The 10342-nt window shown below is 47.2% G+C and overlaps 2 protein-coding genes and 2 non-coding genes across 5 annotated transcripts; all 4 read left to right on the top strand.

Annotated features, from left to right (window-relative positions):
• Positions 1-726: 726 nt before the first annotated feature.
• On the top strand, positions 727-5311 carry atg14 (autophagy related 14). Of its 2 annotated transcripts, none has more exons than XM_078796051.1 (11): positions 727-1236; positions 2865-2939; positions 3016-3058; positions 3122-3203; positions 3280-3517; positions 3582-3811; positions 3880-3997; positions 4072-4162; positions 4233-4318; positions 4392-4566; positions 4649-5311. In XM_078796051.1, exons 1-11 carry the CDS (start codon positions 1013-1015, stop codon positions 4769-4771), a joined length of 1485 nt encoding a protein of 494 aa, XP_078652177.1. In that variant the 5' UTR covers positions 727-1012; the 3' UTR covers positions 4772-5311. The 2 variants fall into 2 exon arrangements, with proteins under 2 accessions (XP_078652177.1, XP_057947326.2); XM_058091343.2 differs by having other exon boundaries at positions 2877-2939; positions 4649-5310.
• A 161-nt stretch (positions 5312-5472) lies between these two features.
• dkc1 (dyskeratosis congenita 1, dyskerin) lies at positions 5473-9891 on the top strand. The gene is made up of 15 exons (XM_058091342.2): positions 5473-5584; positions 6275-6324; positions 6404-6490; positions 6779-6870; positions 6932-7116; positions 7240-7304; positions 7369-7495; positions 7559-7689; positions 8049-8192; positions 8277-8397; positions 8572-8690; positions 9055-9158; positions 9373-9415; positions 9483-9623; positions 9690-9891. The coding sequence occupies exons 1-15, from the start codon at positions 5569-5571 to the stop codon at positions 9747-9749; spliced, it is 1485 nt and encodes a 494-aa protein (XP_057947325.2). The 5' UTR covers positions 5473-5568; the 3' UTR covers positions 9750-9891.
• On the top strand, positions 6524-6710 carry LOC131142587 (small nucleolar RNA SNORD17). Its single transcript, XR_009132659.2, has one exon. It is a non-coding gene; the product is annotated as a small nucleolar RNA SNORD17 (small nucleolar RNA).
• Positions 8426-8502, top strand: LOC131142580 (small nucleolar RNA SNORD83). Its single transcript, XR_009132652.1, has one exon. It is a non-coding gene; the product is annotated as a small nucleolar RNA SNORD83 (small nucleolar RNA).
• Positions 9892-10342: the final 451 nt, after the last annotated feature.

A 10342-nucleotide genomic window follows, 5' to 3' on the forward strand; every position in this document is an offset into this window, starting at 1 on the left:
TAAGTTAAAAAGAAATAACTTGAAGGCTACCGTTTAGGTCGCTAGCTTTCTGGTTTGCGAGTTAGCATGTGTCTCAAGACCCTGCAGTTGCGAAATATGTTGTAAATAAAAAGAGTATAAATGTGACTATAGTTGTGTTTTGTCATGTCTACAGGGCTCTAATAATGCTTTGTTCATTTTAATCTGAAAAAAATCCTTTGTCTACCACAACTATATGTGGTTTCTTAAGTTTTTATTTGCCATTTTATTATTATATTTATTTATTACTGATTGATTTTCTTTATTCTTGATTTGTTTATTTATTTTTCATCTTATTTTGTGCAGAAAAATAAAAAGTAAGATATTTGAGAACAGTGGAATGTTTTATCAGAGCTTTTATTGTAGAAAATCGGAACCAAAGCACTGAAAAGGTTTGTATATTTTTCTGTTTTTAATAAATGCGTTTTTTTTTGGAAAACCTCATGCGGCCCAGCCTTGCCCAGACCCTAGCTCCAGTGGCCCCCAGGTAAATTGAGTTTGAGACCCCTGCTCTATATACATCTCTGATCCGCAGTAATGGATGCAGAAAATACAGCTCGAATATCTCCGCTGATTTGGCTCCCCCCAGTGGCGACAAACTCATTACTAGCTGATGACGACACTTTTAGACGATAATGATTGGCTAGTGGGCGCGGCTTTTAAATACCGTGATCGCTTATTGGTCAGTTGGTCAGTGGGCGGTACTGTTATTGGCTTTGATCTGGGATACACAAACCTAACCTGCTCGGTAGCGGGTTAGCCTCAGCGGTTGTATTGAGCGTCGTAGGACGGCATATTCGGATTTAAACCTCAGACTTATTCAGGATAAGGATAAATTCCGCTTTGTAGTACTGGTACCGGAAGAGTTGCGCCGATGGCCTTCTCGTCAAAACATTGTTGTTTTGACGACTGACGTCCTCATGGAGAATTTGCGAGTGTTGACGTCAGACACGACTTCCTATTAGCAAACACGTTTGCCGTTAGCTTAGCTAGCATGGCGTCCTCGGCGGGTCTCGGCACCGCTGGCTCCGCGGGAAGGCCGCCGCCTCGCCCGCCTCCTCCCGCCGGTGTCATGGTGGAGTCTGTGGACGACGCGGAGGGACTGTACGTGGCGGTGGAGCGGTGCCCGCTGTGCAGCACCTCTCGCCGCAGACTGACGTGTGCTCGTTGCGTCCAGGCCGGAGACTTTGCCTACCTGGACGCCAGGAACACGGAAAGGTGGGATTGTATGTTTTAATTGACTTTATGTGTAAAAACAACAGCAACTTATTACCTTATTAAATTAATTTATGCTCGGTCTATCGACCTCATTGGCAGAACGTAGATATGTATAACATTGATCCCACACAAGTCAGCAAAAAATCAAACAAACTTGACTTTTATTGCTATACAGTTACATTTATTTTTATTTTTAGCATGGTTAGCTTTAGCACTGCAGCTATCTTAGCACTTTGCTGTTAGCGTGTTTGCAGCTAACTCATTTCAAACATTGACTTTATAACACTACAATAATATAAATGAGAACAAATCAACTATATCAAGCAATGCGTTTTATTCAAATAGAGAAATTACTTTTTGCCATAATTTCAATATTTATTCTCAAATAGTTTTTATGACTTATTGTCAATGTATTCCTATTTTATTACATTTTTATTCTTTTTCCTTCAGGCTGCAAAAGCTAGATAATGTCATATTTACTTTTTTTTATGAACTTCTGAACTTGTTGCAGTTTAGTCTGTGAAATATGAACTATGCTTCTGTGGGGATTCACCAAAATAGTCAGATGCAGACACAGACGCACAAAGTAACCCACCTACAGCACCATGTGACCATAACAACAAATAATATATTCGTACGCAATACCCATGCTGGGAAAAAAAACACCCATGTATTCCCGCCGCAAGGCATGCAGGGTAGATTGTGGTCCTCTTTCTCTCAACATTTGGCTGTTTTTGTTGCATATTTGCTAGATTGCAAAATAGGTTGCGGTTCATAAGATAAATATAAAAATGTAATGAAAGTGTTATACAAAAGGAACAGCTGAGAGCTTTTATTAGCTGGGATTTATTGGGAGGGAGGATGCGGAAGAGACGGGGGGGAAGGTGCCGAGGTCGAGCTAGCAGCTGAGGTTCTCACGCTTTTTCAGCCTGCAAGCTGTTTTTTTAAAATGACCAGGTGTCAAAGATTTACCCTTAGTATAAATATATAAAATATATACAACAACACCACTGTACAGTATCCATCCTCACCTCGCAGCGTCTTGGCGTAATTGCATGGTGCGGCGCAAAGTCGTCTGCTGTGCATGCCGAAACAGGTTAGTCTAGTGTTTACAAACCAAGACCACATATATATATATATATATATATATTTTTTTTTTTTTACAAAGTCATTGGACACAACAATATGATTCATGTTGGTATTGTCTTATATTGTTGTATTTATATATTCATTCATTTAGGAGTGCTGGAGCCTATCCCAGCTGTCTTGTACACCCTGGACTGGTGGCCAGCCAATCCCAGGGCACATATAGACAAACAACCATTCACACTCACATTCATACCTATGGACAATTTGGAGTGGCTAATTAACCTAGCATGTTTTTGGAATGTGGGAGGAAACCGGAGTACCCGGAGAAAACCCACGTCTGCAAACTCCACACAGAGATGGTTGAGGGTGGAATTGAACTCGGGTCTCCTAGCTGTGAGGCCTGCGCTCTAACTATTAGTTTTTCTAAATATGAGTTTTTCCGACTTGAAAATGTTTGTCCTGAGCGTTATTGTGATTGAGCACCATAGCAAACAGCGCCCTCTTGAGGGGAAACCTGCTTATTGTGCGTGACGTGTCAGGTGTGTCTTCAGGTACGCAGACAAGATGGCGCGGCTGAAGATGCTGAAAGAGGAGGAGCAACAGCTGCAGCAGAGGTGAACGTTAGCTGAGAATGTTCATTCCTTGAATGACTTGAATGAATGCTGATCACATGACCCCATCCACCCACAGCGTGGTCCGCGCCATGCACAGGAAGCTGCAGAGCGATGAGATGGTGAGTGTTCATGGCGAGCTTTGTGAACCCGCTTTAGTAACTACTTTGCGTTGTTTTCCTCAGAAGTGGAAAATGATGGCGTGCACCATAAAGATGGAGCAGCTGAAGGAGGCACTGGTGTGCGCTCACGAGGAGGTGAAGAGCGGTGAGACGATTTTCTTCCTCGCTAGGCCGCCGCGCTCGTAACGTCTCTCTAATTAGCTGCGTCCCGCCCACCGCAGACAAAGAGCTGCTGCTGCGCTCTCAGGACGAGTGCCAGCGGCTGCAGCGGCGCGCCGGGCGCCATCAGCTCAAGCAGGACAAGATCGAACGCCACAACCGCCGACTGGGCGAGCTACTGGAGCGACGCAAACACGAGCTGCACGAGCGACTGAGTCAGCTGGCGGCGCTGCGGCGAGACCACATCGTGGAGCTGAGTGCGCACATCTTCCCCACGCGGGAGGAGAAGGGATGCAGCAGGTACGTGTCTTCCCGTCTTCCTACGTCCGACGTCTGGACGTTTTTTGACGCGGCCGTCTCGCAGAGATCCCGCTGATGTGGCGGCCGAGTGCGACACCGCGTTGACGTCCAGCACGGTCAGTGAGCTGGCCGAGGCCCGCAGGACCACCTACCTCTCAGGTCGTTGGATCTGGGACGACCAGAACGGCGAGACCAGCATCAGCATCACGAGTCCCGCCGTCACGCTTCCCAGCAACGGCGATTGCTCCGCCTATTACAGCTGGGTGGAGGAGAAGAGCACCAACCAAGAGCCAGGTAGCTCGACGTGCCCGCTCGTTTTTGTCAGTCTTGTCCGTCACAAACGCATCATTTCCCGCCGCCAGAACTGGACCACATCAACCCCGCCCACACCATCAGCGCCGCGTTGTGCTACGCCACCCAGCTCATCACCATTTTGTCGCACATCCTGGACGTCAACTTGCCCAAGAAGCTGTGCAACAGGTGGGGAGGGGATTGAACTCTGGGCGTCGCTCACTCTCGCTTGACAACTCAATCTTGTGACTTCTTCTTCCCAGCGAATTCTGTGGTGACAACCTGAGCCGGTACCGCTTCACTCGGGCCCTGAACAAACTCAACACCAACCTGCTGCACCTCTGCTTCTCGCAGGTCGGTAACCACGGCAACCTGCAAACATGTCATGTTGTCGTGACATCTCTGTGTGTGTGTGTGTGTACAGCATGTGGACAGCGACAAACTCCACCCCCACCACACCCTCCGGAACATCATGTTCCTCGTCTCCCCTGACAACACTAACCTGGGCAGGTCGGTCCTCTTTGCGATGACATCATTGATTATGCAACTGTGCCGTCACATGACTCAATGGGCTGCGTTTCAGAACGGGCCCATTCGAGGTGAGTGCCGACCTGGAAGAGTCCATGGAGTTTGTGGAGCCGGAAGCGTCCGGACCGACGGAGGAGAGCGGAGACGAGGCCGTCACGGATGAAGAGACGGATCTCGGGACAGACTGGGAGACAGTTCCAAGTCCACGCTTCTGTGACATCCCATCACAGGTTAAAAAAAAAAAAAAAAAAAGATGGTTGAGATGGAAGTTTGTGTGATGCAAACCAAAGAAGTTTCTGGTCCTTTTCTCAGCCGATGGAGCTTTCTCAGAGCACGCTGCAGGTGTCGCAGCCGTCCGTCAACACGGGAGGAATGATCTCGTCTGCCGCCGCTTCCGTCACGTCCTGGTTCCGTGCGTATACGGGCCAACGCTGACCAGGCTTGAACTTTGGGTCTACCCGTTGTGCTTCCTCAGAACTTGGAAGTCAGATCGAGACTGACACTTTGGGAAGAACAGAGGTTAGAGGTCACTTTGGGTCTGTGAGGACGACGCCTTCGACATCGCCATGGTGACCGCTTCCTACTTTTGTCTTCTTCTAGGGTGGTTACCATGGCGATGTTGTTTCCAAGCACCATCATTAATTGTGAGAGTTTTAGCAATCAACAATGACACTGACATGAGCTTGGATGGTTGTGCGTTGCCATGATATGTTCTGTAAAATAAATGTTTTTACTTCAAAGTTGAAAAGAACTCTGAAGCGGTGTACTTTACTCACGGTACTGTAGTCCTACGGTGGCGTTTAGATGAGGCCTCAGTTGCATTTGAAACAATTGGAATTGTACTATTAACACTGGCATTAAAAAATGGGAAACGGGTCCCACATGAACAAAAAAAAATTATATTTATTATGTATACAGTTACATTGATGAAGGCGTGTTTATATTTGTTCATTAATGCAATTTTGTAATTAAATTAATGAATTGCATTGTTGTATATATATATTGACAAATTCTTCATCACATATTTATTCTGTGCCATATTTATATTAATTTATAAATGCATCATTCATGTGTGTTCATACGTGAGAACGAGTGTAGAGCTAGTAGGATGTGTGTGCAGTAGCGCAATATGTCCACACGAGGGCAGCGAACAACCCCGAAGATGCCGTAGAAGAAGAAGAAGAACGCGGGGAAGAGGCGGAACAACGTGAAGCTGCATCACTTGAACTAAGATGGCGGACGCAGAGGGTGAGTGTTCTTCATGTTCTCTTCAGCCTACTTATACTTTAAAATGTGGAGGATTGTCCTCTTTAACAGTACGGCAGCATGTGTAGTAAAGTTGGCTTTGAACTAAGGCATTTGGTAAGACGTTAAATTACGACGTTGGTTATGTTAACCATTAAATGCGTAATTATAGTTAGAGTTCTTAAATCGAAAATTCTGAAACCGAATGAAGCAGAGAAAGCCGTTATCGGTCTGTAAAGTTGACCACCATTGATGACTAACTGAGCAATGAAATGAATCGGTGTGCGCCACGCGTTCAAAGTTTCTTCGGCTGTTGTGTCTTATTCTTTTGCTCTACCTCTTATCTTCCATCTTGTTCTTGTCGGTCCATCCCGACCGAAGAACATATTTACCAAAATTTACGCCGCCAACTCGGAGCTCTGCTGGCCTGTTAATGTTCAGTTAGCTTGTAGCAGCTAACCTGCACGTGTTGCTGCAGACACCACGTGGGCTCATCGATTCTCCGTAAGTCGGTGAAACTTATCTTTGTGCAACCAAAGATTTCAACATCAACTTGGTTTAAAAAATGTCGCATTTAATCAAATTTGTATTTAATAGTTTAGTGAAACTCCCGTCTACGTCGATTTTGGTATGTATTTCTGTGGTATGTGGGTGTCACGTGACACGGCTAATGTCGGGACGTGTGTTTTACAGTGTCGAAGAAGAAGAAGAAGGCAAAGAAAGTAAATGATAATGATGTTGGGGTGAGTGTCAATCTTGTACAGAGTTAATTACATTATTACATTACATTATTTCATATGAACAAATAAACTCTGTTGACAGGAAATTCAACAGAGTGGCGACTTCTTCATCCAACCAGAAACCAAGGTCCCTTCCTTGGACACGTCTCAATGGCCGCTCCTCCTGAAAGTGAGTCTATGCCAAATGTGCCGGTGCGTTTGTGTGACATGATGAATTTGTTTATCCATTCGCTGAGCGCCGCCCGGTGGAGCCCGGTCTTCGTCCTTGTTCTAAGGACGGAGTCTCTGCACCTCAACGCGTTTTTTGGCGTTCTGCTGAACAACGCTTGAATTGTATGAGTTGAGGGCTCCGCTGGCAGCTGCAGAGACGATCGGAACGTTCTGATCACACAAGTTGACGGTGTCGGCGGCGGCATAGAGCGACGACAGGAAGTAAAAATGTCTTTTCCTCCCGCAGAACTTTGACAAACTGAATGTCCGCACGTCGCATTACACGCCAATTCCCAGTGGCAGTAACCCCCTCAAGAGGACCATCCAGGATTACATCAGGTGAGACCGAGGAGTGCCGTATTCCCGTTAATAGAAAGCTGACCTTGGCTTCTCCTTCAAGGTCAGGCTTCATCAACCTGGACAAGCCTGCCAATCCGTCCTCCCACGAGGTGGTGGCATGGATCCGCAGGATCTTGCGCGTGGAGAAGACCGGCCACAGCGGCACGCTAGACCCCAAGGTCACCGGCTGTCTGATCGTGTGTGTGGACCGAGCCACGCGATTGGTCAAATCCCAGCAGAGTGCAGGTTTGTGGTCTCGGTATTCTCTGAGGGGGAGCTAAAGGCCGATTCTGGTGGATCCGGTCTGGCTGACCCGTCACAATAAAAGCTCAGCAGACCCCCCCGCTTCACTCCTCTGCTGTGCCGCAGGGAAGGAGTACGTGGGAATCGTTCGGCTGCACAACGCCGTCGAGAGCGAGCACACGGTGGCGAGGGTAAGTCGTTGAGTTGGTGGAAGTTGGAGCTTTGATGCTCAGAGGCCTTCTGACGTCTTTGCAGGCCATGGAGACGCTGACGGGCGCTCTGTTCCAGCGACCGCCGCTAATAGCAGCCGTCAAGCGCCAGCTGAGAGTTCGTACCATATATGAAAGCAAACTATTGGAATACGACCCAGAGAGGAGGCTGGGTAAGACGACCATATTGGCTTGCGGAGGAGGTCAGAGGTCACGTGTGTGTGGGTGTCTTCCAGGTATCTTCTGGGTCAGCTGCGAGGCAGGAACCTACATCAGGACTCTGTGTGTCCACCTGGGTCTTCTACTTGGGGTCGGCGGTCAGATGCAGGAGCTCAGGAGAGTCCGTTCTGGAGTTCTGGGCGAGAAGGTTTGTCACTTCCTGTCTCCTCTTTCGTACCCCCCCACCAAAGTGTTGAGTTCAGGCCGACTGCTGGTGTTGGACTGCTAATTAAACTTTGGGAGAGAGAAAGTGCAGCTGAGATCTTTGTTTCATTCCAAAGTCTCAGCGCCGACATTTACTGCACTCGTGGTGGCCCGCCACAAATGAATTTGGACCACCACAAATAGATTCGGCGAAAATGTGTGCTTGTACGGATCTTTGACACCACCACTTCCCACGTACTTCTCCAAATTTGTAGCTGGCATGTTATCGACTTGACCGCGTGAGACGTGGTTAGCGGCGTACCGCCACAGATGGATTGTAGCCCTGTCTTGATTTGCATGCAGGACAACTTGGTGACCATGCACGACGTGTTGGACGCCCAGTGGCAGTTTGACCACAACAAAGATGAGTCGTACCTCCGGCGGGTCGTCTTTCCTCTGGAGAAGCTGCTCATCTCACACAAGCGCTTGGTGATGAAGGACAGCGCCGTGAGTCCTCCGTCCTTTCTATGAGGTCGTCACCTCCCTCCACGGCGCTCAACCCTGATGTCCTTTTTTTTTTAATATCTTCAGGTCAACGCCATCTGCTACGGCGCCAAGATTATGTTACCAGGCCTCCTCCGCTACGAGGATGGCATCGAAGTCAACCAGGACATTGTTGTCATAACGACAAAGGGCGAAGCCATCTGTACAGGTGTGTGGGTGTGTACGGGGGTGGGGGGGCCACATGATGACACGTGTAGCTGCAGGAGCTCTCGGGCTTTGACGACATGCTATCTATCACCCTTGTCTGATGGCCCCAAGACCCACCCCCCCTTATTTCCACTACCTGTCGCTTTAAGCGTGCTCACAGATGTCTTTGTTTCAGCCGTCGCTCTCATGACGACCGCCGTCATTTCAACGTGTGATCACGGCGTGGTCGCCAAGATCAAGAGGGTCATCATGGAGCGAGACACATACCCCCGGAAATGGGGTCTGGGTCCAAAGGTACCGTAAAGTCCAATGGAGTCTCAATTGGTCAACTTGTGTACTCACAGTTAGTCTTAGTTGCCAAAGTGCACACTAATTACATGTTTGTTTATGTTTAAATGCAGTTAGTGCCCGGTCAGTACCAGGATGCTGCACTAAAAATAGAGTGCAGTGAGGGAAGTTTACCCCCCCCCCCCCCCAATAGTTTGCATCATTGCCATGTTGCAGTTCAGAATTATAAATGGAGAATGTCTATTGTGGTCCTGTCAAAAGCCAATTCCATAGTATACTTACTAAAGGGTACTGACACAAGTATTCCATTTGGGACCTGTGTTGTTGTGTAGAAGTGAAAAAAAAGAAGTATCGTGTTTGTATCTTTAAGGCGAGTCAGAAAAAGATGATGATCAAGAAGGGACTCCTCGACAAACACGGCAAACCAAACGGCAGCACTCCAGATGCCTGGAAGAGTGACTACGTGGACTACAGGTAGGACGCGGGGGGCGGGGGTTGGGTTCTAGGTGATGCAGACGGTTATCCCGCTTTGAGCTGCCGTGCTCTCGGAGGGAGTCGGTCTGCTAGAGGAACTTTCAGTCCAAGCTTCTTGACTTTGCTGCTTGCTAAGCGTCAGCTGGCCTGAACACAGTCATCACATCCTCTCGCCTGGAACCAAAGTGTTTACGTTTTCAATCTGTCGCCGCAGCGTCTCCAAGGAGGCCTCATCGTGTGCCACACCCACTGCCAAGGTAAGTCACGTTGTGTTGCCAATGCACGCGTGAAGGCTCCTTCCGACAACTTCCCTTCTTTGTGCAGAGGAAGATACAGGAGGTGGACAGTGAAACCGAAGCCGCACCTTCACCTGCTGAGCATACGCCCAAAGAGAAGAAGAAGAAAAAACGGGTCAAAGTGGAGGAGGTGCAGTCCGAGGATGCCGGGGCAGAGCCCGACGTGGAGGTGGGTTGCTTGAAATTGCGAAGATGCGAATGAAGGAAATGTGGTGTTAAGATGTTTGTCATGCAGCCTGAAAGTGCCAAGAAGAAGAAAAAGAAGAAAAAAGTAAAAGATGAAGCGTCTGAGTGACACCTGTCACAAGCCCCGTCCACAACACGCAAAGTATGGTGGGATGAGAAGACTGCACAACAGACATGTTTCTTTTTTATATATATATATCCTTGTTTAATTTGTAAATATGCCTTCAATAAAAGTGCTGCTTTTTCATTACTGTCTGATTGCTTGGACCAAAATATTTCCTGTATCGTCACTATATATATTAAAATATAGGCAATAAATATCGACAATTCAAAGATTTACTGATATAATACTATATATAATAGCCACCACTGAGCATATTTACTAGTCACAATTCAAAGATTTACACAAATATTCACAATTGTATGACTTGCATGCATCACCTAAGTGACAGAACAATTTTTCACCCCCTGAACATTGATATTTATTCATTTTCTTAACTTTCTGCATTGAAATGAAAGCCTCTCGTGCGGCCCACCCGCTATTTGTGAAGCACTGACTTAGTATCATGCACACACGTGTTTCAAATTAAGTTTTATACAATTTTGTATTTTTAATAAATCAAGGATTTTGTTCAATAGCTCCATAGTCATGTGACCAAGATACTTGAACCAACTTAACATAAGTAGTACTAGTCTAATAGT

The sequence above is a fragment of the Doryrhamphus excisus genome, linkage group LG14 (assembly GCF_037039965.1).
Source record: "Doryrhamphus excisus strain RoL-2023G ecotype Guam linkage group LG14, RoL_Dexc_Guam_v1.1, whole genome shotgun sequence".
NCBI lineage: Eukaryota > Metazoa > Chordata > Actinopteri > Syngnathiformes > Syngnathidae > Doryrhamphus > Doryrhamphus excisus.

Bases quoted from the DNA above. Each gene is read 5' to 3' on its own strand.
- dkc1 (XM_058091342.2), top strand. The intron at 6,491-6,778 runs GTGAGTCTATGC...TTCCTCCCGCAG, and splicing joins AATGGCCGCTCCTCCTGAAA to AACTTTGACAAACTGAATGT. The intron at 8,691-9,054 runs GTACCGTAAAGT...TGTATCTTTAAG, and splicing joins AATGGGGTCTGGGTCCAAAG to GCGAGTCAGAAAAAGATGAT.
- atg14 (XM_078796051.1), top strand. From the start codon at position 1,013: ATGGCGTCCTCGGCGGGTCTCGGCACCGCTGGCTCCGCGGGAAGGCCG. The intron at 3,059-3,121 runs GTGAGTGTTCAT...TGTTTTCCTCAG, and splicing joins AGCTGCAGAGCGATGAGATG to AAGTGGAAAATGATGGCGTG. The intron at 4,567-4,648 runs GTTAAAAAAAAA...TCCTTTTCTCAG, and splicing joins TCTGTGACATCCCATCACAG to CCGATGGAGCTTTCTCAGAG.